This window comes from Mesocricetus auratus, unplaced genomic scaffold (genome assembly GCF_017639785.1).
Source record: "Mesocricetus auratus isolate SY011 unplaced genomic scaffold, BCM_Maur_2.0 Super-Scaffold_100021, whole genome shotgun sequence".
Lineage (NCBI taxonomy): Eukaryota > Metazoa > Chordata > Mammalia > Rodentia > Cricetidae > Mesocricetus > Mesocricetus auratus.
This window is the reverse complement of record NW_024429202.1, coordinates 26421598-26449404: the sequence shown is the minus strand read 5'-3', so window position 1 is coordinate 26449404 and position 27807 is coordinate 26421598. Positions and strand designations below refer to the sequence as shown.

At 42.4% G+C, this 27807-nt stretch overlaps 1 protein-coding gene across 11 annotated transcripts in view; it reads right to left on the bottom strand.

The window, feature by feature from the left end:
• The window catches only part of Dst (dystonin), a 400220-nt gene that overhangs the window by 317180 nt on the left and 55233 nt on the right, over positions 1-27807 (bottom strand). For all 11 annotated transcript variants that reach the window (XM_040729463.1, XM_040729445.1, XM_040729449.1 and 8 more), the window contains exon 3: positions 22849-23052. In XM_040729463.1, coding sequence (XP_040585397.1) covers positions 22849-23052 — 204 coding nt within the window. The remainder of the gene's footprint in view (positions 1-22848; positions 23053-27807) is intronic.

Genomic DNA, 27807 nt, shown 5'->3' with positions numbered 1-27807 from the left:
ATCCAGATTTCGTATCACTTATATTTCCTCTTCAAAATAATAAAGAGCCTATTTATACATACTGATTCTGAGCTAAGTTTAAATGCTAATAAATTAAAGATAAAGATAAAAATAGAGATATATTCTGAATAGTACCTGTATAAAGGGGACAGACAGAAAATATCTTCTTAATCCCAGAACCCACTCAGCTCTCAAAAAAAATCTTTCAGATGATACTACTTTTTTTAAAAAATTACTTATTTTTATTCCTTTAATTTTATTTTTATTTGTATGAATGATACCATTTTTACAAAGTTGTTCACTGCCAAAAACAAATAAAAATCAATGAATAAAAGGTAAAATAATTTGATAACCACCCTTACTATTTCTTAATCAGTTCATAAAATACCACATGGAAGTTTTCTCTATTTAAGGTGGCTTTCTTTTCAACCCAGATTGTAAAACATTGCAATGAAAAGGCTCATAGGCTTAATCTATGGATGGCAAATGCTGTAAGTTGGGACGTGAAAATCAGCCGCTGCAGGCCTTCCTGTCCCCTGGGCAGGCACGCACTCTGCTCTGCATGGGCAACAGAGGGGCTGTGCCATCTGTTTTAAGAAGAGGGGATGAGGAGCAGCTGGCCAAACGGACAGCACAGCCCACACGGAAATAAAACCACACTGGGACCCAAAGCAACATCTTGGCAGACAGGAGCTAGTATGCTTTGACATGACACTTAAAAAAACAAAAACAAAAAAAACTAGAGTAGTTCTAGGAATGGCAGCCAGAATTTGGAGGATATCATGGCTTGACCTGAACTACTCATTTCAGAAATGTCCTTAGCCATACAAACACAAAGCACGGGTTGTTCGGATATATTAGACTTAGTATCCTAAGAGCTCCTCCTACCTCATCACATAAAAACTAAAAAGGATGGATAAAATAACAATAATACGTTTTTAAATGCATCAGCGAAGCATCGAGATGGTACACAGAATCTATAGGCTAGAAAGGGAAACGCAACAGCACAGAAATGTCATGCTGACTCCTGGCTTCCTCTGAGCCTAAAGCTTTGCTTGACATCCAAGCACCTGCTTGATGAACGGAAGACAACGCCAAATTGCCTAATTTTAAAAGCCCAGACAAAGCCAGGGAAAACACGAGCGGAAAGAACAAAGCAAGAGCATCCTGGTGTACCAAGGGCGCTTGTATGTCTCCACTTTGAAGCCAGATAGAGCAGAAAATAAAAACTTCCTAACCTCAAATCGGTCCTCACATGCCCTCCATGACCTGGATTTACATCGCCATGTCATGAAAAGCTCTAAAGTTAAGAGTCTAATTTTAAACTCCTCTGGGTTAATTGAGGTCTGGCAAAAGCAGACACTCTTTGGAGAAATGTACCTTCAGTCCGAATCTCAGAAAGTTACCACGGATGAAACACAATCAAACATGAGCTCCTAACAGAGTCACAGAGACACAGTGGAACAAGCGCCCTGGCATTTGAAACCAGTCTCAGGCACGAACACCCGCAAAAGACGTGTGTAAATAAGTACCAGATACGTAACATAAACTATGCAGTAATATAAATGAAAGCCAGTGAGAGGGGGAACAGAGACCTTCTGCAAACCAGAAGGAAAGCAGGAACAACCACTAAAGAGAAAACAAGATGAAGAGACCCCTGTGGAGGTAACACACAGGACTAATGGCAGTGATACAGAATCTAAGTAGAAAATGTTCCAGGCTAAGACAAAGACTAGTGAAGGCTTGAGCTTTCAGGTATAAACATGGATGCAGTGTAATTTGTGGACATGGAAACAAGCGTGTAGGAGCATGCTTCAGATAACAGTCAACCAGAACAGGAAGATAGGCCACTGGAAAGAGGGAGGCCCAGTGGGCAGATGTGGCTTTTGCTTTACATGGGGGGCAGGGGCGATAGCTCAGTCGTTAAGAGCACTGGCTGCTTTTCCAGAGGACGAGGGTTCAATTCCCAGCACCCACAAGGCAGCTCAAAACTATCTGTAACTACACTTCTAGGGGGATCCAAAGCTCTCTTCTAGCCCTTGGGGGCACTGCATACACATGGTGCTCAGACATGTGTGCAGGCAACATACCCATAAACATAAAAATAAAGAATAAAATTAAGGAATAATAAAACAAGGGAGAGAGAAGGTATACCATGTAAAAATGAATGAATGAATGAATGAATGAAGGGTTAGGAGATGATTCGGTGGTTAACAGTGCTTGCTGCTCTTGCACAGGACCACAGTTCTATTCCCAGCTCTCACAGTCGGGGGGTTGGAAGCAGCCTAACTCTAACTTCATAGGACCCAACACCCTCTTTGGGACTTCATGCACACACCCACACACAGACACACACACACACACACACACACATTCACACAGGGACACACACACACACACTTTCGTAGAAACAAATGATTAAGATGAAATAAATGGAGGCTTAAGGGTGCTTATCGCCTAGTCAGATGGAAGACAAAGAGGTAGATAACAGAAGCAGGTGATGCATGAGCCAGTAAGCCCATCATAATCTTTCTTCAACCCTCCTACTCTCTACCCTGCCACCCGAAAACTGCTAACCTGACTACATTCGTAGCTCATAAATCGTTGTCGAGGACATTACCTCAACTAGGTGCCTAGAGTCCCAGACACCAGGAAGCTGAGGCAGGAAGATCACTTGTGCCCATGAATAAGAGGTTGCCCGGGGTGATCTAGACATAAAGCCAGTGCATCTATCCCAATCCGCACACACCTCAAAAGGTGATATTTTAGCAATCCCAAAGATATAATAAAGTCAGGTCTCAAACCACCAAAGGTAGCACCAAAATTAACACCCTGAGAGGGGAGGTTCCCTCGTAATCGCTGACCACTTCTGAACCACCTGAGCAGCTGTACGTTAACCTTCACTGGCACCATCTTCAACTGCACACAAATACACTCCTCTGAAGAACTGCTGGCTGAAGATCTATCTGGAGCCCGCAGCAGAGATGCCTCGAGACACTCATGGGGCCCTGAGCACTCTTACAGATTCCCTCATGTCACAGAAGACGTGTGATGAGGCACACTCAGTACCTTTTCCCATTAAGTGCTTAAGAAGGCTTTTATCAGCTTAATTTTAAATTTCAGAATTGTTTTTGTTTAATTTTACGCCTTGTTCATGTACAATTACATAAAAACTAACTTCTCACTTCGAATGATACGGTTTATAGTCATTTAATTATAGATCATTTTAAAAGTTTAAATTCCAAACTTGTTTTGAAACAATACTTGTCTAGGTCCTAGTCATCCTTCGAGGCCACTGGGGAGTCATGGACTATAGTGCAAGCCAGAGTGTCTAACAAGACATAGCGCCTGGCTAGAAGCATCAGCGTATCTGCCAATGATCCAGGGCTGCCTCTAGCCGTCCTCACGATCCCTCCCTGGGCTTGCTAGGATGCTGGCAGAGACAGGCCCATGACCACAGCACATGTCCAACTATATATACTGCTATGCTGCTGCACTTGAACTCTCTTCACAACCATACCAGCCTGCTCCACTCCTCTTCTTCTGCTGCGCCCTCTGCCTCTCTCATCTCACTGTCAGCAAGCTCAGCTTCCTTGCAGGACACATCATCTTGACCGCTTGTCTTACGTTAATCACTGCACACATACCAACACCTGTTCTCCAAACCTCGGCATCCCTCCCACAAAGACCACACACCTCCTACTGCACACCCCAGGAAAAGGACGCTCGACGTTGCTCCCTTCCTTCACTGAATGCTTACTATCTGACCACACAGCAACTGGCTGGGATGTTAGCCTCTGACTTTTCTCTATTTTGAAGGCTGTCACACAATCCATTTGTTTAATTCCCCATCGGCCACACCAGGCTTCATTCCTGATGACGACATAGCCTGGATCTGAAAAATTCCAAAAACTGGTCAGAGAGTGTGACCACCAATCTCTGGCTCTCCGGTTCTCTCCTCTTCAAGCTAATCCTGGCCTCCAACCCTTTGTTCCTAGGCAGATCCACTACTACCGTTAAGATTTCCTGTCCTTATCCTCATCCACCCTCATACTGCATTACTTCAGAAATTCTCATGACATCAATACCCAGCAGAAGCTACCAATTCCACCCTCCATCTGGTACCAGCTGAGACATTCATCTCAAGTCGTAATCCTAAATTGCTGGAATTTACATTAAAAATATCATCAGCCAGTCAGTTTGATGCTCAACAAATGCACACATACGATGTCTCTGTCAGATGTCTCTCTGAAGCCTGAGTCCACTTTAGCTTGTTGACTAAGTTCCTTAGAACCTTCCTGAATAAAATGTAAAAAGTGTGTGTGTGTGTGTGTGTGTGTGTGTGTGTGTGTGTGTGTGTGTACACCTTGTGGGTGTGTGTATGCCACAGTATGCATGTGACAGTCAGAAGACAACTTTGTGGAGTCAGTTCTCTCCCAAACACAAAAGAATATACCTTTTTATCTACACCTCATAGAACTTTCTCCAAAATTGACCACATACATGGACATAAAGAAGTCTCAACAGATACAAAAAAAATTGAAATGCCCCACTCCATCCTATCAGACCACCATGAATTAAATGGGGATGTTAACAACTGAAACAACAGAAAGCTTGCAAACTCATGGAAATGGAACAATTCTCTACTGAATGAGAAAATGGGTCAAGGCAGAAATAAAGAAATTAAAGACTTTTCTAGAACTCATTGAATTCAGCATACCAAAACCTATGGAACACAGTGAAAGTGATGCTAAGAGCACAAAGTGCCTACATAAAAAAATTAGAGAGATCTCATACTAGCAATTTAACAACACACCTGAAAACTCTAGAACAAAAATAAGTAAACACACCCCAAGAGGAGTAGACTGCCAGAAATAATCAAACTGAGGGCTGAAATTAATGAAACAGAAGCAAACAAGCCGGGCGGTGGTGGCGCACGCCTTTAATTCCAGCACTCGGGAGGCAGAGGTAGGCAGATCTCTGTGAGTTCAAGGCCAGCCTGGTCTACAGAGCGAGTTCCAGGACAGGCTCCAAAACAATACAGAGAAACCCTATCTCGAAAAACCAAGAAAAAAAAAAAGAAGCAAACAATAACACAAAGAATCAATGAAACATAGAGTTGGTTCTTTGAGAAAAACCAAACAAAACAGACAAATCCTTATCCAAACTAAGTAAAAGACACACAGAGAGAATATCCAAATTAACGAAATCAGAAACAAGATATACATAACAACAGACTCAGAGCAAATCCAGAGAATCATAAAGACATGCTTTAAAAACCTGTACTCCATCAAATTGGAAGATCTAAAAGAAACAGATAATTTTCTCAATAGGTACCACTTACCAAAGTTAAATCAAGATCAGATAAACAACTTAAATATACCTAGAGACCCATAATCCCTAATGAAATAGAAGTAGTCTTCAAGTCTCACCAAAAATAAAAAATAAAAAAGCCCAGAGCCTAATGGTTTTAATTCAGAATTTCTTCCAGACTGTCAAAGAAGAGCTAATGCCAATACTCAATTCCTCAAATTACTCCACAAAAGAGAAACAGAAGAAACATAGCCCAATTCATTTTGTGAAGCAATAGTTACCCTGATACCCAAACCACATATAGACTCAACTCAACTAAGAGAGAGAATTACTCAAGAAAGAACCCATCACTTCATGGATAGCTAGAAACATGAGAGACTGGATAGCCCAGAGATCTATGGTAAAACCAAACAAGACTGGTATAAAACAAAGAAGCAAATAAAAAACAATGGATTTATTCCCAATGATATTCTGCTACACTCATAGATCAGTTCCCTGTCCAGTCATCATCAGACAGATTTCCTCCAGCAGCAGATGGGAAGGGGAGCAGAGACCCAAAGCTAGACAATTATGTATAGAGAGAATCTAAATTGGAGGTCTACACTGAATCTTTCCCCTTGGAGCTCAGGGAATCCAATGGAAGAGTGGGAAGGAATAGGTGTAAGAAGGGAAAGAGGGGGAGGAGGGGAGGGAAACGGAGAGGGACCTGGAATTGACATGTGAAGCAATCTTGTTTCTAATTTAAATTTTAAAATCATATATATATATATATGTATATATATATATATGAAGGGAAAGAGGATACTAGGAGAATATGGCTCACTGAATCAACTAATCAGGGAGCACACAGGCTCACAGAGACTGAAGTGGCAAGCATGGAGTCTGCAAAGGTATGTACGAGATCCTCTGAGTATATATCACTAGCTTGGTGTTTTTGTGGGACTCATAACTGTGGGAGCAGGTGTCTTTGACTCTTTTGCCTGCTCTTGGGACTCTTTTCTTCCTGCGGGGTTGCCTTGCCAAGTCTTGGGCTGAGGGCTTTTGTCTTCTTAATACACTCTATTTTATCATGCTTGGTTGTTGTCTTTTAGAGGCTCCTCTTTTTCTGAAAGAAGATGAAGGGTGAGTGGATCAGGGGAGAGGGGAGGTGTGGGGAACTAGGAAGAGTGGAGGGAGGAGAAACTATGTTTGGGATATATTGTATGAGAGAAGAATCTGGTTTTTTGGTTTTGGTTTTTTGGTTTTTTGAGACAGGGTTTCTCTATTGTTTTGGAGGCTGTCCTGGAACCCACTCTGTAGACCAGGCTGGCCTCGAATTCACAGAGATCCACCTGCCTCTGCCTCCCGAGTGCTGGGATTAAAGGAGTGTGCCACCAATGCCTGGCTTGTTTTTTGTTTTTTTTTTTAATCAAATAACTGGACATTGTCCTAGAAATACAACTGGAAGGTCTTCTTGCCTTACTGAAGAGCCCATTGCAAGTGGTGTGGAATTCACAAGTCACACAGGAACGGGCCGTGCATAGGCTTGTGGTAGAGTAGAAAACTTAGTAAATCTTTTCCCCTCATCATGTGTGGAAGCATTATGCTAAGCCATCTGTGAAGACCAGGTTAAGTGTGGCACTAATGGGAGAGAAAGGGAGGAAAGCAAAGCCAGAAGCCAAATTAGTCACTCCTCTGGAGATAGCTACTATTGCCTCAGGCATTTCCTCCTGGAATGGGGGTTGTGCTTACTCTGTCCCTTGAACCAAGGGAGAGAGCACAGGGAGGCTCCACCAAGGGCAAAGCCTGTCTCCTTGGAGTTTAGGAGCTACGGGACTAGACTATGATCCTCGGAACCTAAAGGTAAAGACTGGTTGAAGAAAAAGCCTGCCTGGAACTGCATGTCCTTCCATGGTGGGCAAAGTGCACGCTTTGAGGGAACCCCAATGTGAATCCTGAAAAACACTAGCTAGGGTACCTTCCCATGGGAAGTAAACAACACATGGAGGAGAGTATCAATGCCACCACCACTACATGAGCTGTGTAAAACTAGGCTCTTGCCACCTAGCGCCCCTCTCTCTTTGAACCTGACAAAGACTAGGCAAAAGCAACACCTGGAGAGCATAGGAGGAAGCAGGGACATCCTCTGCACCTCAGCCTGAATCCGGCTCACAGGAGAGGAAATGTTGATGCTGAATATGGAACTATAGCAACACAGCGCACCAACGAGTACATTATTACACCAGGCTAAAGACTCACTTCTTCAAAGCGGTTGCAAGAGTTTCTACATCTAAGAATAACAGTAAGGAGCCTGTACCCTGTCTTGAGATCAGAGTGAGCTGAGTGACAGCTGATGAGAAAGAATAAAACTGACTTCTCTTTGTTCCCTAAAGCAAAACACCCATCACACACACACACACACACACACACACACACACACACACACACAAGGTGTGGTCCTCTGATACTTCTCATCACATATTCAGATTCAACCATGTTCAGCCCCATTTCTAAAGGAATTTGTCTCTATAATCCTAGGTAAAGTATACTCTAGATAGTCTGTAGTTCCCAGTGTAGTAAAGACTATGTTCTCTACATGCTTTTTGTTTAAATCCATGTTCTGTGATTGCATAATACCATATCTGATTCACTGATGAATTACGTTTCCTAGCTTATGAAAATCTATAAATGCACTAACCAACACTGTAACATTAGAAGTTATGACCACATTCCCATAACAGAGGAAGCATGGGGCTTTTGAGATCTGAGATTGGAGTCATGACCACTTCAGGCAGTGTTGCTCTGGAATACACACTCAGCCACAGCTAAGAGTATCTGCCTCAGTGCTCATGTTTACTAAAAGGTTTGGCTTAGTGTAGACGGAGTTTCTGTCCCACCTGGCTCAGCTACCACCACAAGTTCACTGACAAAGCAAGATGCCGCTACAGCTTAGCTCACTGGGCCCAACCTGTGAAATAAAACAATCATTGTACCATATGTGAACATAATTTAATTTCCAATACCAGGGCAACTGCATAGCATTCAAAAGACTACCAAGAAAGGCATTTGGAGCCTATAAAATACAACTGACCTTGGCAGTCTGACCCCAGAGTTGAGTTTCTAATTTTCCTTTCCACTCTCCCTAACTCTGACTTCTCACCTTACAACTTTCCCTCACTCCATAAAAGCTGGGCATAACTATTCAAAAAATAGATAAGAGATCCATAATTAAATATTTATTTCAATCCCACAAGTCCTCAGGGCTAAAGTTTAGAAAACAAAGCAGTGTCTCTCCTGTAAGGTGAAAGTCAGAACAAAAGAAAGAGCCATAATGAAAAATTCCTACAGAAAAAACAACTTCAGTGTGTTTCTAAGACAGCTATGTTGTGATGTTTTCAGCTCACTTGGCTCTGTAACTGGCACAAAAGATACTGGAAAGCATCAATTAATGGTGCGCTTCCTCAATGCCTAGCAATGCAAAACACTATTCTACTCAAAGTCTGATACCCCTAAAGAAAGGAAAGAGCAAGTAAAACAAACAAAGACTGTAGAGGAGCAATAAGTAAGTCCCAGAGCTGTCAAAGGATGTCTGGAACCCAACAGAATCATCTTTACATTCCACTTCCCAATGGTTCATTTCTAAATGCAGTTCAGGTGTAGGTTGTTCTTATTTGCTTGTTTCCTTTGGTTATTTTGAGACGGAACTCCCTATGGAGCCCAAGCTGGCCTAAAACTCATAATGCTCCAGGCTTGGCTTCCAAAGTGCCAGGATTACACATTTGCACATCCCAGACACACCCAGGTCCACACAGACTTTTGTTTTGTTTTGTTTGTTTTTAATAGGGTTCACGAGCCTACTGTTCAACCATACTCAAGATTTTACTCCTAAGGAGGAACAATGTGCTGCCTCAACAATCCTCTATAGAACCCAAGTGGCTTCCCCGTGGAAGGACCGCTGCTTCCATCACTTGTCACCTGTGGAAGAAGTCAAGCCTGACTCTACTCAGACTGTGCTAAATGGCTGGTTGAGTTTCATGTCGCACAGGAAGAAAAAGGTCCCAGGAGAAGCGAGGTAAGGAAAATGATGCCAGAATCTCTACCGATCTTTCAGCACCTTTCCCACAAGCTGAAATAAGCAGAGAACTCCACTTGGAGGTGTGTCCTCAGGTGGAACTTTTGACTCCGGAGCACCTAGCACAAAAGTTCACGCTCAATAATTTTAACCTCCTTGGCACATGGAATGAGGACCAAAAGCCAAAAAGAATATGTCACAACAGTGATCACCACAGTACAAGGGAAATGGCTACCAAAAAATGGACTCATTTTCAACACTCAGGCTGCCCATTTAAAAATGATCATTTCTGTGGCCAATCAGTAGTGTCGCATATGCCTTTAAATTCCAGCACTCAGGAGACACAGGCAGGCAGATCTCCGAGTGTTGAGGCCAGCCTGGTCTACAGAAGCAAGTTCCAGGACAAAAACAGCAATAACAAAAAAACCCATCATTTTTATTAAAGCATGGTGGAGAAGATTAATCCCAGTACTCGGAAGACAGAGGCAGGCAGATCTCTGTGAATTTGAGGCCAGCCTGGTCTACATAGAAAATTTCAGGACAGCTAGGAATATACATAGTAAAACTCTGTGCCTAAAAGTCATGAAAATTATAAAAGCCCATGTCTTGCAAGCAGCTGACTGTTCCTTAAATACCACACACAACTATTTTGTCTTAGAGAAGGTAAACACATTTGGAAAAGTAGCTAAAAAAGTAAACTCAACTATTGATGCCATTTCTACTAAACCTAAATAATATAAATAAAATTCTCAGATAAGCATTAGAACTTTAATTAAGTTTTTTAAAAAAGTGTGACTCATTCTCTGGCAGATTGATTAGCAAAGGATATGTAGAAATACAAGCAGTGAAATGGAAGGAAATAATCCTCACTGTAAAATGGTCTCCTGAATAGAGCCGCATAATGGATGCAATGCCAATATTCAAGATAGACCCAGATTGATCAGGCAACTCAATAGCTTGCATTTTAGGCATCATTAAACTTTCATGAGCTCTGTGGCAAGAGAGAAATATAATCTGTGAAGATAAAGTCGTATGGGAATAGAGAAATTCTACTTACTAGGGCAAAAATTGTTGAAACAGGTGCCATCTGCCTTTTCAGTAAACTGTGCCATGGTAGGCACCACAGACCTTCTTCCAAGTTGGTTTGTTTTAATAACATCTTTATTATTGTAATAGTAAATGTGCCAAGAATAGAAATTCTTTTTTAGGGAAGAATTCAATTTTAGAAACTAAAATAGAAATACCATGCTTACATTAACTCCTCGTTTCTTTACATTATTTATGTTTTAAATAATATACACACTCTATATGCCATTTGTTTAGGTCTTTCCTAAGGAAAATAATCAAATGAGCAAAGTTCTTTGTTAGAAGAAAGTAAAACTCTTCAAAGTGAAAAGACAGCAATGACAATAGTGACCTGTCTCTTTTCTAAAAACTTCCTAATGAGAATCTGAAATCTGGGTTCCTCAGGGATTGAGGTTTACGTTAAGGAAAAAGAACAAGACCTTGATGAAACAAAGAGCACATGCCATGGACTTCAAATAAAGGGGCTGTTAGTGTTTATTTCCATTTGCTTATGTTCTGAGACCTCCTGGCCAAAATTCACTTTGTGTCTGGGCCAGACTTCATCTCTCAGAAATCCCCCCTGCTTCAGCTCCTCATGCTGGGATTACAGGTGTAAGCCACCACACACAGCTTGAAATTTTCTACATTGAAAGCTTTAAGACATTAGAAACCAGGAAACTTTTCTTTGAAACCAGATACAGATTGTTTCAAAAACAAACAAACAAAAAAAAAACAAACAAACCATCACAGGGATGTTATTTCATTAGTAAATATTTTAGTAAACATATCTAAAACCTGGGGGCCACAGTTTTGTTGTTGGGTTTTTTTTCTCCAAAAATCTCAATACCGTGATTAGCAAAACAAATGAATTCAAATGTACAAATGCTTTGTATCTCCCTGGTTTTCTCGAGAAGTCCTCTATGACATTGGGGTGTTCATCTATACATAGCACACTTGGTACATTTGGCTGATAGGTCCTGGAGTCTCTTTCTCTTCAGGTTAATAATTTATTGGTTGAAGGGACTAGGGGCTTTGTCCTAGAACTTGCTGCAGTATGGTTCTGTCAACTGTATTTTTAACTGTAGCAAATAACAAATGCCTCCGTCTCTGAATTTTGTGTAATTGAAACTACCAGATTAAGTCAGGTATGCTGATCTCTCCCCATAGCATTCTGTTTCTTCTGGATTGTTTGGGATATTCTTGGCCTTCTGTTTTTCCACATAAATTTTAAGATTTTTTTCTATGCCTGTGAGAGAACTCTGAATTTTTTAAAATTAGGATTGCATTAAATTTTAGATTGCTTGGTGGGGTGGTAATTTTTTACAATATTATTTCTTTCAAGCCATGAATATGGGAAAAAATCTTTGATTTACTAGTGTCTTCCTTAGTTTCTTTCTTCAGTGTCTAAAAGTTTTTAGCATAAAGCCCTTTCATTTATTTTTTCCAGGGTATATTTATTTTTATGTGTGTCAATGTTTTACCTATTTATATGTTCACCATGTACACGCAGTGCCTGAGGAGGCTAGAAGAGAGTATGTGGGTGTGGAGAATCAAACCTGGGTCCTTTGGAAAAGCAACAAGTGCTTTTATCCACTAGGCTATCTCCTAGGTCCCTCTTATTTCTTTGACTAGGTGTTGCGTCATTGAAGCCCTAGAGGACCCCAAAACAATATTGACTCTTGCCATTTCTCTTAATTGGTTGCCTACCTTAATTAGATTATAAAACTACATTACAAGACATCATGGTTGCACGGAAAAAAGAGCAATTGGGATGATCCTGAGCTGTAAGCTTTTCTTTCCTGGCTAGCTTTCATAGTACCAGAATGTGCCATAAAGGCTGCTGGGCAAGAAAAGGCATCAACAATCCTACCCAGATGTGAAGTTTAACTACCAACCTATCAGGCAAGATGGCCTCACTGGTGCAATAATAGCATGGCTGTTAAAACTACTCTCTGAATTTAAGGCCTGTTACACAAGAGGGAATTCATGCCTAGTACTGTAAATCTAGTCAAAAAATTTATGGCAGATGGCATCTTAGGGAAAAATTTCCACAGTCGTTTAGCAAAATTGACATAACACCAATCTGCCTTATAAATAATTATATTTACCCTCGGACAAATGCAACTTGAGGCCTTAATTAGAGAAGCTTCTCTTCATGATGAATGGCAGGGAATGCAGAAGGGGTATGGTTGTTCAAGATGCTGATACTAAGTAATGGTCAAGGACGGACCTCAGCAATTCAGAATACATCACAGAAGAAGGGACAGACATAACGTAAGAACTGGAAGGTCTGGAGAAGAGCTGTAAAATGATGACATCTGAGCATGGCAGAGCCAATACAATCATGATCTCATGGCCATTGCAGCTGCCTGCCATGGGCCTGAACAAGACTCCACCTGTCAACAATCACAGACAAAGGAGGGACCCACAGGGCCCTACTATTCCCTATTGAACCACTGGCCACTGATGGACTCTGGAAGAGGGGCAGTCATTTTCTTCAGGTGTATGCCTATTGATGAGCCTAATGAGAATGGTCCCCATAGGCTCATACATTTGAATACTTAGTACTCAGTTGGTGGAACTGTTTGGGAAGGATTAGAAGGCATGGCCTTGTTGGAGGTGGAATTTGAGGTTTCAAAAGCCCATTCCATTCCCAGTTAGCTCTTTCTATCTACTACTCCACTGACAAGCCTGTCTGCAGTCATGCTCTCCTACATGATGGTCATGGATTCATCCTCTGAAACTGTAAACTTAATAAACTAGCCCTGGTCATCGTGTCTCATCACAGCAATAAAAGAGTAACTAAGACATCCTTTAATATTCAGTCAGTCACACCCACACTTGATGAGGAAGGAAGTGTCCCCCAGTTGCAGTGCGACTATGACTTAGCATTTGCAAGTTGGGATTACTTCTTGTTCTGTCTATGCCTTTTGTGCTTCATAACAGTTTCATTTTAAAATAAGTTAATTATGTATTGTCATGCTCTTACCATTTGAGATCTTTTTTTTAAAGGTTTATTTATTTATTATGTGTACAGTATTCTGCCTACATTGCCTGCATGCCAGAAGAGGGCTCCAGATCCCATTACAGATGTTTGTGAACTACCATGTGGTTGCTGGGAATTGAACTCAGGACCTCAGGAAGAGCAGTCGTGCTCTTGACCTCTGAGCCACCTCTCCAGGCCACTATTTGAGATTTTTATTCAACAAATGTTTCCCTAATTAAACAGATTTTTTTAATTATAGTAAAACATACGTAACATTGAATTTAGCTTTTAAGAATACAATTCAGAAGTGCTCAGTATATTCACATTGTTGTGCAAACAATCTCCAGGACTCTCTCCACCTTTCAAAACTAAAATTTTATCCATTGAACAATTTCCATTACCCATCTATACACCTTGTGTCTTTTGTAAACACTACAGCTTCAAAGTACACCCACATTGCAGCATGTCTCAGAATTCTTGTACTTTTTAAGACTGAGTAATATTCCATTACACACACATCCATACATCCATACACACATACACACACATTAATACAATACTGGACTCACCCATGAATCTATCAATGGACATGAAAGTTGTATTACTTTTTGGTTACTATAAATGACACAGTTACAGACCTGAGAATATAGTAACTTTTTATATCCTTTCATTTCATTGGGGTATAATCCGTAAGTGGATTATCTTTTCTTTTCTCTTTCTAAGAACTGCTGCAATTTTCCATAGCTGCTGTACCATTACTTTCCCAACAACAGTGCACAGGGATTTAAACTGAATTTTAAAATCGGATTAACTTAGGTACCTGATCCTCATCCACTTGTGCGATGCAGAGTGTGAAATGGATGCATCAATGCTGATACTGTAAGTCTCAGTGCCACCCCCAGCACTGGGGATGGTTGTGTGTGCTACCATTTGATATCTTGAGTGTGACAATGTGCGGAGGCCAAAACACACATTTCACATTGTTTATCAGAGTGCTAATTCTAGAGTATCATTCCATAGTAGTCCTGAGTGGACAATACAGAGTATGCAGACCGTGATCAGGCTCTCAAAACATATAGGTAGGTACTTCTCAAGAATGAGTCACATTAGAAGATGAGTAATTTCTCCACTCCTATTCATCTATACTTTTTCCCCCCAAAATCTCTCAGCCCCAACTTCCTAAGTGCTATCTGAGGGAGAACGCCTCAAAAACAGACTGCAAGGATAAGGGATGTCTACCTCTGTCTGGCCATAAGACCTTCAGTCATTTCCTTCCTTCGTCTATGAGACTTAGTCTTATCTAAGTCAGTAAAAAATGTACAGCCTACCCAATGCACAAGGTGGTTTCAGGTTAAATAAGATGATGGATATGAATAGGTTTTCAAAATAGCAATTGATACTTAACTACCAAGTGATGGGGAAGTCCTGTGTATATGTCAATAAAGCACTGTTGGCTAATACGGAAGCAAGATAGGTGGGACTAGGAGTCCAGGAGGACTCTGGGTAGGAGAAACGCAGGGAGTCAAGATGTAGCTGCCATAGGGGTAAGAGAAATACTTAGATTAACAATTATGGGGTAAACACTTAAGTCAGAGCTAGCCATTAAGAAACAAGCAAGGCCTGGCCGGGCGGTGGTGGCGCACGCCTTTAATCCCAGCACTCGGGAGGCACAGGCAGGCGGATCTCTGTGAGTTCGAGGCTGGGCTGGACCGACAGCCTCCAAAACAATACAGAGAAACCCTGTCTCGTAAAAACCAAAAAAAAAAAAAAAAAAAAAAAAAAGCAAGGCCAACAGCTTCATAATTAACACAGCGTCTTGTGTATTATTTGGGGACTACAATGCAGCAGAGCCCAGGTGACTGGTGGGGAAAAACCAAAGCAGCTGGCAAGGAAAAGGCTTCTCTCTACAACCAAGAGATACTGCAAAGAAGTAATTTTCCCAAAACACTACTATCATTTCCAGAACTGACCTCTGCTCTCCTGGAGCTCATGCTAATTCTGTTTGGATATGTTCAATTCCCATACTTTGGCTTTCTTGACCAATATGTCACCCCAGAACTGGAAATGGGTAGTACTGAAAGAAGTCAGTCCTTTGGAGTGTTTCAGAGGTGTTAAAGTATGTAATATCTGAAAGGTAATAATTAGACATGAGGAAAAAGGTCCAGACAGGTGAAACTGTGAATGCAGAAAAGTACTTGTTATGAAGCACAGACATGTTACACTAACTATAGCTCTAAGAGGTGTCTGTCCTCAAAGGACTGAGAAAGAGAATCTGGACACAGGAGTCACCAAACTCAAGGACTGCTCACATTCCCTCAAGCTCTACAGCTTTTGATTCATGAGAACCAAGGGCAACACAGGTGAGCTAACCTTCATCCACTTTGTTGCAATACAAGAAATTATCTTAATCTTCAATATGACCAAACCTCAGGTAGAGATGTCTATTAAGTCTTTAACAGCAGACTAAATATCTATGGCTATACTCTTTAAAGTACAGGGTTTGAGACCCACCTTGCCAGAGCAATACTCCGATCATTCTGTGCGGAGGTAAAATGATAAACCAGGTTACCTTTGAAGCAGCTTTCTTTTTAGCCCTTTGATTCACATTTATCCACAAAAACTTAAGTATAAATGACTGGGTGTTCTCAGTTTATTTTGCTTAGCACTTAAGGCATATTTTTTAAGGTAGATGGCCCTGATCACAAGGAAAACAAACAATCAAATGCCAGGAAGCCTTGCTGTGGTCAAAATGTTCCAAGAGAAACAGAATTTACAAGCTATGATTCTTGTCTCTAAGTGAAGCACATCAGTTCCTTTACCAAGTTCATTCTGGTTTCATGAATATTTTGGGAGACTAAAGAATGTATTTATTTGCTCTATTCATGGAGTAAAACTTGCTTGTCCTGCATGCTGTACAATGGTACACGAGTTATTTACAGACTTTTGATAGCATATTCAGATAAGTGAAATCTTTTAAAAATAGCTGTTAACTATGAACCTAAAAATACTAGCTGAGAGGCTGGAGAGATGGCTCAGAGGTTAAGAGCACTGACTGCTCTTCCAGAGGTCCTGAGTTCAATTCCCAGCAACCACATGGTGGTTCACAACCATCCATAATGAGATCTGGTGCCCTCTCCTGACTTGCAGACATACAAGGCAGGATGTTGTATTCATAATAAATAAATAAAATTAAAAAAAATACTAGTAGAGTAATGAGCAACAACAACTTGGTAAACTGAATGGGCATCATTTAATGAAATTCTTTTTAGGCTCAGTGGCTAAGAGCACTTGCTGACAGGATTGGGGTTCAGTTCCCAGCACCCACATGGTAGCTAACAACTGTCTGTAACTCCAGTTCCACATAATCTGAAGTCCCCCTCTGGCCTCTGCAGGTACTGTTCTCACATTATACCATAGAAGTAAAATATCCATACACATAAACTAATAAATAAATCTTTTTAAAAAATCCTTGTTAGGCAAAGATATTTTCATTTCACTCAATAAATTCACTCCTTAGAAATGCAAAGAGGCAACCAGGCAGTGGTGGCACACACTTTTAGTCACAGCACCCTGGAGGCAGAGGCAGGAGGATCTCTGTGAGTTCCAAGCCAGCCTGGTCTACAGAGCGAGTTCCAGACAGCCAGAGCTGTTACACTGAGAGACCCTGTCCTGAAAAAAGAGAGAGGGTTAGAGGGTTGGAGGGAGGGAGGGTGGGAGGGAAGGAGGAAGGGAGGAAGGAAAGGAAGGGAGGGAGGGAGGGGGAAGGAGTGAGAGAGAGAGAGAGATGCAAAGAGGCAAAGGAAGATGATTTCTTTAGGAACCCTGTACTTTCTGATTAATTAGCCAAAATATGGGCTGAACAGTCAAGTCTTCCACTGAAGGGGAAGAGTTCTGAGGTTATGCAAATAAAGCTGCCTAGCCCTGTCTATTTGAAAAGGAAAGGGAAAGGGAAGTCCACTTAACATAAGCAGGAAAAGAACAGAGGGACGACACCCAGCCACATTTATAACAGAATATAATAAAGATCAAGGACCTGTGCTTGGCCAGCAAGCCTGACAAAGATGAGCTAAAATCTTACTAATGTCAGTTTATAAAAATTAAGACTATGCAGTGTTGCAAAATATCCTGTAGCCGTACAGCCACCTAAGTGCAAGAGGAGAGCATCTCCAAGACGCCAAACAGAAAGCAACAGAAAAGAAGAGCAAGGCAAGGAACCGGTTTCGCAGAGGACACAGGAAGGCAAGGGGCAATGAATATGTCTGGAAACCTGCCACTTTTCCTCGTCTCTACCTGAGAAACCTTTCTTGATCTAACACGAGATCCTGAAGTCAAAGTCAAGGGCCCTGGACCCATCTCTGCTTATGCTATTTCTATTTCCAGGGGGAGAATTAGAGGTTATATGGGAATCACACTCCTGTTACAAGAATGGAGTAAACCAAATCTTTTCTTTGGGGAGAGGGGGAGCAAGATCTCACTATGTAACTCTAGTTGTCCTGGAAGTCACCACATAGATAGACCAGGCAGGCCTCGAACTCACAGAGATCCACCTGCCTCTGCATCCCAAGAGTTGGGATTAAAGACGTGTGCTACCACACCCAGCTAAGAGCAAATTAAACCAAATCATAAAAAGCACTATATGGGATTCTAGAATCAAGAGGAGCCCAAAAGAACTGATTCATGATGTTTCCCTCTATCACAAGTTCAGGCTCTACTTACAGCAGAAGAAAGGAGTGTGCGTACTGAAAGCGGAGCGGGGTACAGAAACCAACGATTCATTACCTCGTTTGCTCTGACCTGGAGAGCTGGCCGCCTGTCACTTCCTGGAGCTGTGACTGGCTGACCTCTACTACGTCTCACCAGGATCTCTCCTCATAAGCTAAGTGAAAGTTCACCGTGTACAGAGAAGCCTTTGAAACAAACTGAAACGTATTTGGAAGCAGCTTTGGGCCAAGCGTAATTCAGCTGAACTTCCCTCTTCCCAAACGCCCTCATCAGACACACAAGCTCAGCTATCCTCTCCCGGTGTTCACTTCCTGGGTCACTCAATCCAGGTCACGCATTTGATAACATCTTTGTACAAATGGCTCCCAAATCCAGACTTGAGTCTTCTAAGACTGACATTCATTAGGGGATCCTATAGTCATTGCAAACGTAATATTTTTCACACACCCCTGAATCCTAAGCCTGCTTCTTCTCCTCTGTATTAACTGACCTCTGAATCAAAACTTTCACACTCAGTAAAGCAGTTTCCGGCTTGTGGTAGGAGCACAGAAGTAAGAAAACAAACAGGAGCCCCTAGTTGATATTCTGCCAGTGAGGGAGGCAATGTGCTTAGACATGAAGCAGGAGCGTTAAGTAGTTAAGCACAGACAGAGGTTTAATTCTGACTAGAAATGGAGGCGATCCTGTTGCAATATTGAAAGATAACTAGAATCTGTGAAACAGGACAGAACTAAATCTTTTTTTTAATTCTATAACCTTTATGCCCCTATGATTGAGAGTTGTCATATATTAACAGATCAGTGTGAACAGATATCAGAACAAATGTGCTCCTGGGTTCCCTGACACAGGAGGAACAAGTCAATAAGATGAACAGCAAAAATGAGGTTTAGGGCTTATTTATCACTTTTAGCATTATTTAAAAATAGGTGTTGACTGATGCAATTGTCTGTCTGTCTGTCTGTATATCTAACTATCTACCTACCTTCCTATCTTAAGAGACTAGGTTTCTCTGCGTAGCCCTGGCTGTCCTGGAACTCTTTCTGTAGACCAGGCTAGCCTCAAACTCACAGAGCTTCACCTGCCTCTGGCTCCCGTGTACTGGGATTGCTGGGATTAAAGGCATGTGCCACTACTGCCAGGCTGACTGACGTAATTGTTTAAAACCTAAAGATTTCCTGTCTATGTATCTGTCATTGTACATTAGAAACTCTGAGACTTGGCATGTTTAAAATATCCAGGGGGTTGATTAGAAATGTGAACATGCAGAATTTCTCCTTTCCCTCCCAACACTCTCAAGTCCAGAGGACCCGGTTTTAAATGTCAACCCTGCTTTCTACCAGGTGCATGAGCTCAGCAAGCTTCCTCCTCTGGAAACCGAGCAGTTGCCCAAAGGCTTCTGGGAAAATTAAATGAGAAAAACAAAAACAGCTAAGAGCACAGGGACCATAGCCCAGGAAGCAGTAAGCAAATACAGAGGGATACGAGTCTCCACATTACAACAATGAAAACCACTATGGTCTGAATCTGGAAAGTCCTGGAGAGTACAGCATCCTATGTTGAAAGCGCAGTGCCTTGCTTACGGCACTGTCTGAAAGCTGTGAAATATAGGAGGCAGGGCCTGGCTGGAGGAGGTGGTTCATTGGGAACTAGCCTTTGCAGGTGCTGCCTGCCCTGGTTCCAGCCTGCTCCCTCTCCTTCCTGTACGAGCTGTGTGAACTTGCACCCATTGTCAAAGACTGGGCTGCTCTGCTATGCCTCACAGTGCTGGAAGGCAGTCTTTTCAAACCAGGAAACAAAGTACAGCCTTCCCCTCTTGTTCCTATTGGGTATGTGGTTCACAGCACCAAAAAAGTGATAAGGACTCTAGCATTCAGAAATCCCAAAGTGTTTTTGTATTGTTAAAAATATTAAAGCACAAGGAGGAACTAGATCTAATTGTTTTTCCTGCTCCAACATGGTCCAAGATCTTTAACCATGCCAGTGACAGACCCTGAGATAGACAATAAATATCAAGACACATTTACTAAGAGAAAATCAGGATAAACTGGCTGTCTATTCAGCTTTAGAGACATCTAATTTCCCAAAGGAGTGACCTAAGAAGTCCATGTATTATTAATTAAGTTCCTATTAGTGATCCCCATTATACGTCTAATAAGCACACTTAAGTATAAATTATGAATTCAGAATACGCCAGTCTGTTACAGTAGTCAAAGGCCATGAAGGGCAATGCATTCCACATGACTTGTCGTCATGAAGGTTGTCCTACTACAAGCTGGCAGAACAGGCAGTCATGTTTTCCTTACCTCTTCCTTGCAGTCTGGGGCTCGAACCCACAGCCATATGCAAGTCAGGCAAGCATTTTACAACTGAGACTCAGTCACTGTCATATTTTCTGATTCTTCTTTGCCAGTCTTTCCTAATCACAGGTCTTATTAAAAATTGCTACTAGAAATGCCATCCAAATAATCCTGGATCACTATGTAATCTCATCTGATCTAATCATACTATGTAATCGACCTGATGAAATTTCATCCCATCTCCAAGCCACAGCTAGAATCCTTTTTGCAGCACTGACTTTATCCAAGTGTAGAAGTGAGAATAAGAACAGGTGTGGGCTTGTGGTGAATAGGGTGGCTGTAGCAGGTACTAGTGACTGCAGCTAATTAAACCCATTAGAGGACATGAACCATTCATGCTACTGATGACATAAAAACAGTGAAATGTTAGCACTGGCCAGGGTACTTCAAAAGTTTGAGTAGAAATCATATGAAACAAGGAGCCAACAGTCTCCTCTCTGCTGACTGACAATTTCTGGCCTCCCAGACTACTTATTAGACATGCAATCCGATGGGGGAGTATGCATCACCTGCTCCCAAGAACTCACACCAGGCTGTGGGTAACCTCTACTATTCATTCACTGCTCCTCTCATCTCCCTCCATTTCAGCTGCTCCTTCAGAAAACAGTCAAGTAAAGGCCACTCTCAGAGTCCCTATTATTAATAACGGATGTCGGAGCTGAGTCATAACAGCTAGACTACTGCAGTAGTCACTGATCCGCCCCAGCCTAGTGCCCACGCTGGACATTTTTAATCTTCCTGAAATCATACTTACCTGGTTTTGTCTGTGAAGCACAGTGAGTGGCCTTTAAACAGTGGTTGTCTGGAATTGTTTTGGCCCCAGTCAACTTCTCCAGGTTCCTCTTGTATGCCTTTCTCTTATGTAAATCCCCACACATCCAAACAGTCCTCTATACTCCTTCATCTCTTCTCCCTAAACACATCTCCTCCTGCCTAACTAACAATTCCCCGGCATGTTGTAAGCACCAATAACACACCCTTGTCATTAAGCAGTGCACTTCAGTGCTTCTGTTGCAAATGATTCATTATAAACAGGACTCTTCTGCTAGCCTCCTTACTAAGCCGACTTCCGCATGTGCCTGCCACCCGGTGACCCCTATGGGATGGCATCTGTGTTTTCATGGTTTGCAGAGGCATTCATTATCAAGTCAAATCTTGACAGTTCCCTTAGGTTGTCAGCATAGGAAATGATAATAATAGGCTCGACATAGCGTGAGGATGAACCACATGAACATACCTTTTAATCCTACAACAATATGATATAATATAATATAATCATTGCAGTTAAGAAATATTATTTTTAGTTTTCAAATAGCATTTCCCAAGGCCCAAACCCTTAACTATTACAGTGTTGGTTGGAAAATCTATGTGTCAGAACTCACCAAGACAAAAACCACCAGAGCTCCTAGAACAACGTGCTCAGAAAAAGGCAGGCGATCAACCCCCAGCTGAGCCCCAGCACCCCAGGGAAGGCAGTGCTGATGTCAACAGACACACAGGATACTTGGCTAGTGTCTTAGCTACTTTTATCCTGCTGTGACAAAGCATTATGACCAAGAAAACATCTAAGTTAGGGCTCATGGTTCCAGAGGGTTAGAGTTCATGATCATTGCAGCAGGGAGCATGGCATCAGGCAGGCAGGCACTACACTGAAGCAGCGGTTGAGAACTTACATCTTGAGACAACAACCACCAGGCAGAATGAGAGCTAAATGGGAAAGGCTTAGGCTTCTGAAACCTCAAAGTCCATATGCAGTGACTCACCTTCTCCAACAAGGCCACACCTCCCAATCCTTCCCAAACAGTTCCACCAACTGGGGAGCAAGCATTCAAATCTATGAGCCTAGGGGGGCCGTTCTCATTCACACCACCACAGTTAGAGAGACTGAGTGCCTGCCATCCTACAGTTGAAAGGCCATAGTTAGAAGGTTCCAGAGTTACCCTGAGCTGCCTTTACAGGGAAGCTGAACCTGTCCAGCCCTAAGGACTCCCGGAAGGGGAGGAGCTAGCTCCACAGATTTCCAGCTCAGCTCCTCTTCAGTACTTTTCCTGTGTTGACACTGGCTCTACTGTTGCTCTGAGGTCATTAACACTCCTCAGCCTGCTAACTCTAGAGCCCCTATCCTCATTCTAGGCCACCACTTCAAGGGCAACAGGAATCTCCTAGGTTTTGGATCAGGTCTGTGCGATGCAGACCGGCTCTTGCCTCCGGCAAGGATCTACCCAACACGTAGTCACTTTGTGGGGATAACAACAGGATAGCCTAATTATTTAATCCAAAACTAATCTGAGAAATGATTTCACCATTTGAGTGTGTATTCAGTACTCTGTTACCAAAGACAGCTCTCTACTTACAGGCCTTCTGGTTGAAGCACCTTGAACAGAGTGGTAGAATTCCGGCTGCACTCGACTGTTCTTCTTGATTCTTCGCTTCTTCCCTGATGATTCTTGTTCACTCTGATGGTGAGTTTCCACCACAGGCTTCACTTCTAGCCGGGCAGCTGCAGCTGCAGCAGCAGCAACTCGTCTCCTGATGTGCCGAGGGCTTGCTCGGAACCCCTGTGGCAGGATACACACAACACATGAATTTAGATTTTCACTGAATTTTCATAAATATTTTCTGGAGTTATTTAAATTAAGTGCTCCCAAGCCCCCCTAGTCAGTGAAATCATTCACATTCCCAACTGAATGTCAGAGTGGTTCAAGACGCATGTGAAATGTATCCAAAGGGCTCAGGGCACTTCTACCTTAGAAAATGGCCTTGAGATCCAGTAAATCAATGGAGGAATACAAAGTGACAGATGGAAAGCCTGTCCTACTTCTATACTGTTCAGATGAGTTATGAATACATCTGATTAAACATGAAACAGAGGATGGATGAAATAGGAATTGGACACCAGGCCAGGTAGATATTTAATTTTAAATGCCAACTTGACACAATATAAAATCACCTGGGAAGGGTCTCAGTAAGGAACTATCTAGATCAGGTTGGCCTGTGGGCATGTAAGTGAGGAACTGTCTTGACTACATTAATTGACGTAGGGAGATCTGTCCATTGTGGACAGCACCATTCCCTATGTCTGGATCCTGGAGTATACAGTATAGAAAAGAGACTGAGCACAAGTGTACATTCATTTTCCCTCTACTCCTGACTGTGAATATAGCTATATGCTTCAAGTTCACACCTTGACATTCTTCCCAACAATAGACTGTAACCTGGAGTTATAAGCCAAATAAACCCTTCCTTCCTTAAAGTTACTTTTGTTGGGGTACTTAACTCACATCAGCAGAAATGATGGGGAAAGAGCCCCTCTGCCCCCTCTGCACTCTTGAGAGCAGAATCTCTTTGGAGGAAAAGTAGAAATGCAAAGCATCAAAACACACCCAAAGGGAAGATCCAGAGACAGAGCACAGGTAGTGTGAGGAAAGGGACAAGGGCTTGAGAATGATGGACCTGTGTCTGAATGCTGACTCGTTAACTAAAGCCACACAATTTAGTAGACACTTCTGACTTCAACTGTCCTACTCCATGAAACATTTACTTAAGACTTTTAGGGTCTAAATGAAGGGTGTATTAAAATTCCAAGCAGCAGAGCCACAAAAAAATGCAGTGCTGGATAAAACGGTCAGGTGTGTTCTTTCTCTCTTTAAGGAAGGTAAGCATAACTCTTCAGACAAGTACACAAGCTCAAAAAAAGCCACACCGCGAAAACCGTTTTGGAAGGTATCAAATATGGTCTTCATCCTCTTGTAGCAGAAAGCAAACACACAGGCAAAAGTGGGCAGCACTGGCAGTGGTAGCGGCCCTCAGGGAAGGAACTGAATGGAGCTGAGACTACTCTATATTTGGCTTAGTTTAGTGGGCGGCACGCACTTGAAGACTAAGTAGTACTTATGTTCCAGGCAAGGCAAAGAACTGAGGGCTGAATGGAGAAGTAAAATGGCAGGTACATGCGTGAAACATTTACAAGCAATGCAGATACTATCTGATGATGCGCCAGCCAGAGATCGTAAGTCAAGTATGAATGGAAATTCAAGGAGTAAGCAACAGATGCTGGGGGGGGGGGCTATGTTTGTGGTTTGTCTGAATTTTAGAAGAGACATAGAAGACTTGAGATTGCAATGAGGGAATATGGAGTGGGGATTAACAACACCAGGACAAGAAGCAAGTTATAAAGGTCTGACTGTGTGTGTGCAGAGGCTTGTGCAGGGAACTTCTCACTGAAGAGTGTGGAGATGGGCCGGCGTTTGATGGGGAGACCCTGTACCCAACCTGTGTGAAGATGAGGAGGGCAAGCAGAGGAAGACTCACAAAGTCGCTCCAGGGTCAACAGCAATGAACAAGAAGGAACTGCAAACAGATTTTCAAAACCGACATCACTGCCTGACCTGCTCTTCTCACATCAGCCTGCTCCCACCCCGCCCCTGCCTGAGAGCTCAGCTGGCCCTCTTCAACTCAAAATAGTTCCGGAAGATCTCTGCAGCCCCCATACAACCCAGGAGGTATCACAGCAGCTGCTGGGGAAGAGATTAAGGACAGGGAGCTGGGGTCCCCTGCAAACCACATTAAAGCAGAGGCTGGGTCACTCAAAAGAAATGGCCATCAGGCAACCATGCATATGCAGACTACAAGCACTTTCTGCCTCTGAGTTAGACTCACTGGGGGTAATTTCTGTGGTTGGCAGACTGAGGAACCATGGTTTGCTACAACCACTAGGTGGCATTAATATCATTGCTAGCTTCTGCAGTAAAAAAGGGAATCGAATGCTGACTTGGTAAAAATAGAGACTTTCTTCTTATGAGGAATAAGCATTCCCATTAATAACACTCCTCGGTAGCCTATAAATTCTAGAAACACTTAGGAGGTGAACACTGCCTAGGACTTTCTTAAAGTCTCTCTCTCTCTCTCTCTCTCTCTCTCTCTCTCTCTCACACACACACACACACACACACACACACAGATTAGAGCATAATTCCGCAGCAGTTCTGGAGAACAAGAATCCACCCACACTCCACCTTCCTCTATTCATTCTAGAACAACCAAGACTGCTCAAGAAGATACTTAATAAAGAATCTGGATATTTATTTGGTTTTCTGTTGTTTAAAGTGTGTGTGTGTGTGTGTGTGTGTGTGTGTGTGTGTGTGATGCTGCACCTGTAGAGGTCAGAGGATAACTGCAGAAGCTGGTTCTCCTTCCATCACATGGGTCCAGGACTGAACTCCAGTTGTCAGGTGTGGTGGCAAACACTTTTATCCCCTGAGCCATCTTGCCAGCTCACAGAATTACTTCTGATACGAAAAGTAGAAACCATGTACTCTTTTCTTAACCATTCATTCAACCTGCACCATTTTTTATTGATCTTAGCTCTGCCATGCACACTATGGAAATTGTATTCTGTCTAAACATAATTGCATTATTTTAGAATCAAATTTTCCAAGCATTAGAGTATAGCACACAGATTTTACATCCAGACTACCCAGGCCCATTACACAGCTTCTGTTATTCCCTAGTTGTGTGTTCTTGGCTAGTCACTCAGCTATTTCCTTACCTGTAAAATGCACATTAGGTTTAAATACTCCATAGGTTTGCAGAGGCAATAATGATTTCAGAAGAAAGCTTTTAGAAGAGTGCTTGACAAACAAGAGGATGGACGTGCCAGCTATGATTACTACATATTACTTGCATAAATAAAATATATTCTTGAACAGAGCCAGACGTGAAATGAAAATGACACCGATGGTGTGTCTTGCTGAAGACCCAAGAGGCACTGATCACTGGACGAGAGTTCTTGGCTCAATGAGTCTAACTGCTGTATGCAACTGCTAGTCCTGTTTCTCAGCATGTGCTACTGGCTGTAGTTTTGTGTCACAGTGTTTGTATCTGCTGAGAGTACATGACACAACTCATAGAGAATCGTGGCTGTTTTAGAAGGAAGCCCACATGGGGTACATATCACATAAATAGTAATTACTTAGCATCATTATTACTATCCCACTTACTTTCTGGCTCTTGCACCAGCAAATTTCATGCAGTTCAGAGCTGTGAACACGAAACCATCACCCAGTAGTCAGCTTTATTTGCCTGAGTCACTGCACAGGTTCACCATTTATGATACACATTTGTCCTACACACTGTGAAACGTAAGCCATGACACAACAGAAGGAAATTTTATTTCAAGACAGCAGGTGGTGCTCTAAGCTCTTTTTGGTGTTATAAGGGATATAATCTTTTTCTCTATCTTCATTTGACCTTGCCTGTGTCACTGACTAGGCACAGAGTTGGGGGATTGGGAGGGATGGAAGATGTCCAAGAGGCTGTTTAGTACTATCAAGCACTAACATTTCATCAAGGAATCCTTAAACCGCCTGTTAGTGCTGAGTTCAAATGGACCAAAAGGGCAGCTTGGGCCTTAACCTGACCACAAAGCTAAAGGGTGAACTGGTGATGACAAACACCATTAGTCATCTCTTCCTGGCCCCAGACTGACAAAAGGCACACAGCTAACGGATGACAGGCAGTATGTGCAGTGAGCTATGCGGCTCTACCCCAAGGCTAACAAAGTCAGAGGGTAAGCTCCCCATCAGAAATCATAAACTGCCAAATCAGACTCCACGGTCTGTGCGTGTGTGCAAGCTGTTGCACTTCATGTTTGCTTTAAGAGGGAGAAAGAAGCCGGGTGGTGGTGGCGCACGCCTTTAATCCCAGCACTCGGGAGGCAGAGGCAGGCGGATCTCTGTGAGTTCGAGGCCAGGCTGGACTGACAGCCTCCAAAACAATACAGAGAAACCCTGTCTCGTAAAACCAAAAAAAAAAAAAAAAAAAAAAAAAAAAAAGAGGGAGAAAGAATATGAAGTTGGGTGGGTAGGGAGGTGAGGGAGGAGCTGGGGTCGCTGGGGGAGAGGAAAAATATGATCAAAATGTATTCATGAAACATTAAAAAAGAGAAAGAAAAAAACCCTATGAGTTTTTAATCCCAGCACTCGGGAGGTAGAGGCAGGCGGATCTCTGTGAGCTTGAGGCCAGCCTGGTCTACAGAGAGAGTTCCAGAACAGCCTCCAAAACAATACAGAGAAACCCTGTCTCGAAAAAACAACAACAACAACAACAAAACAAAACAAAAACTATGATTGGCTCTCTCCTACCTCAGCTACCTGCCCTGAGTTTGGGGTCACAGAACATCCTCTCACTGGACAGTATAGGAAGGACAGTAATAAAATGCAGTCAGTCATTCTTCAGTTAGCCTGAGGAGGCAGAGTGCAATTTCCACATGTCTCCGGTGTCATCCTGGGTAGACTTCATGGCCACCTCAGTAA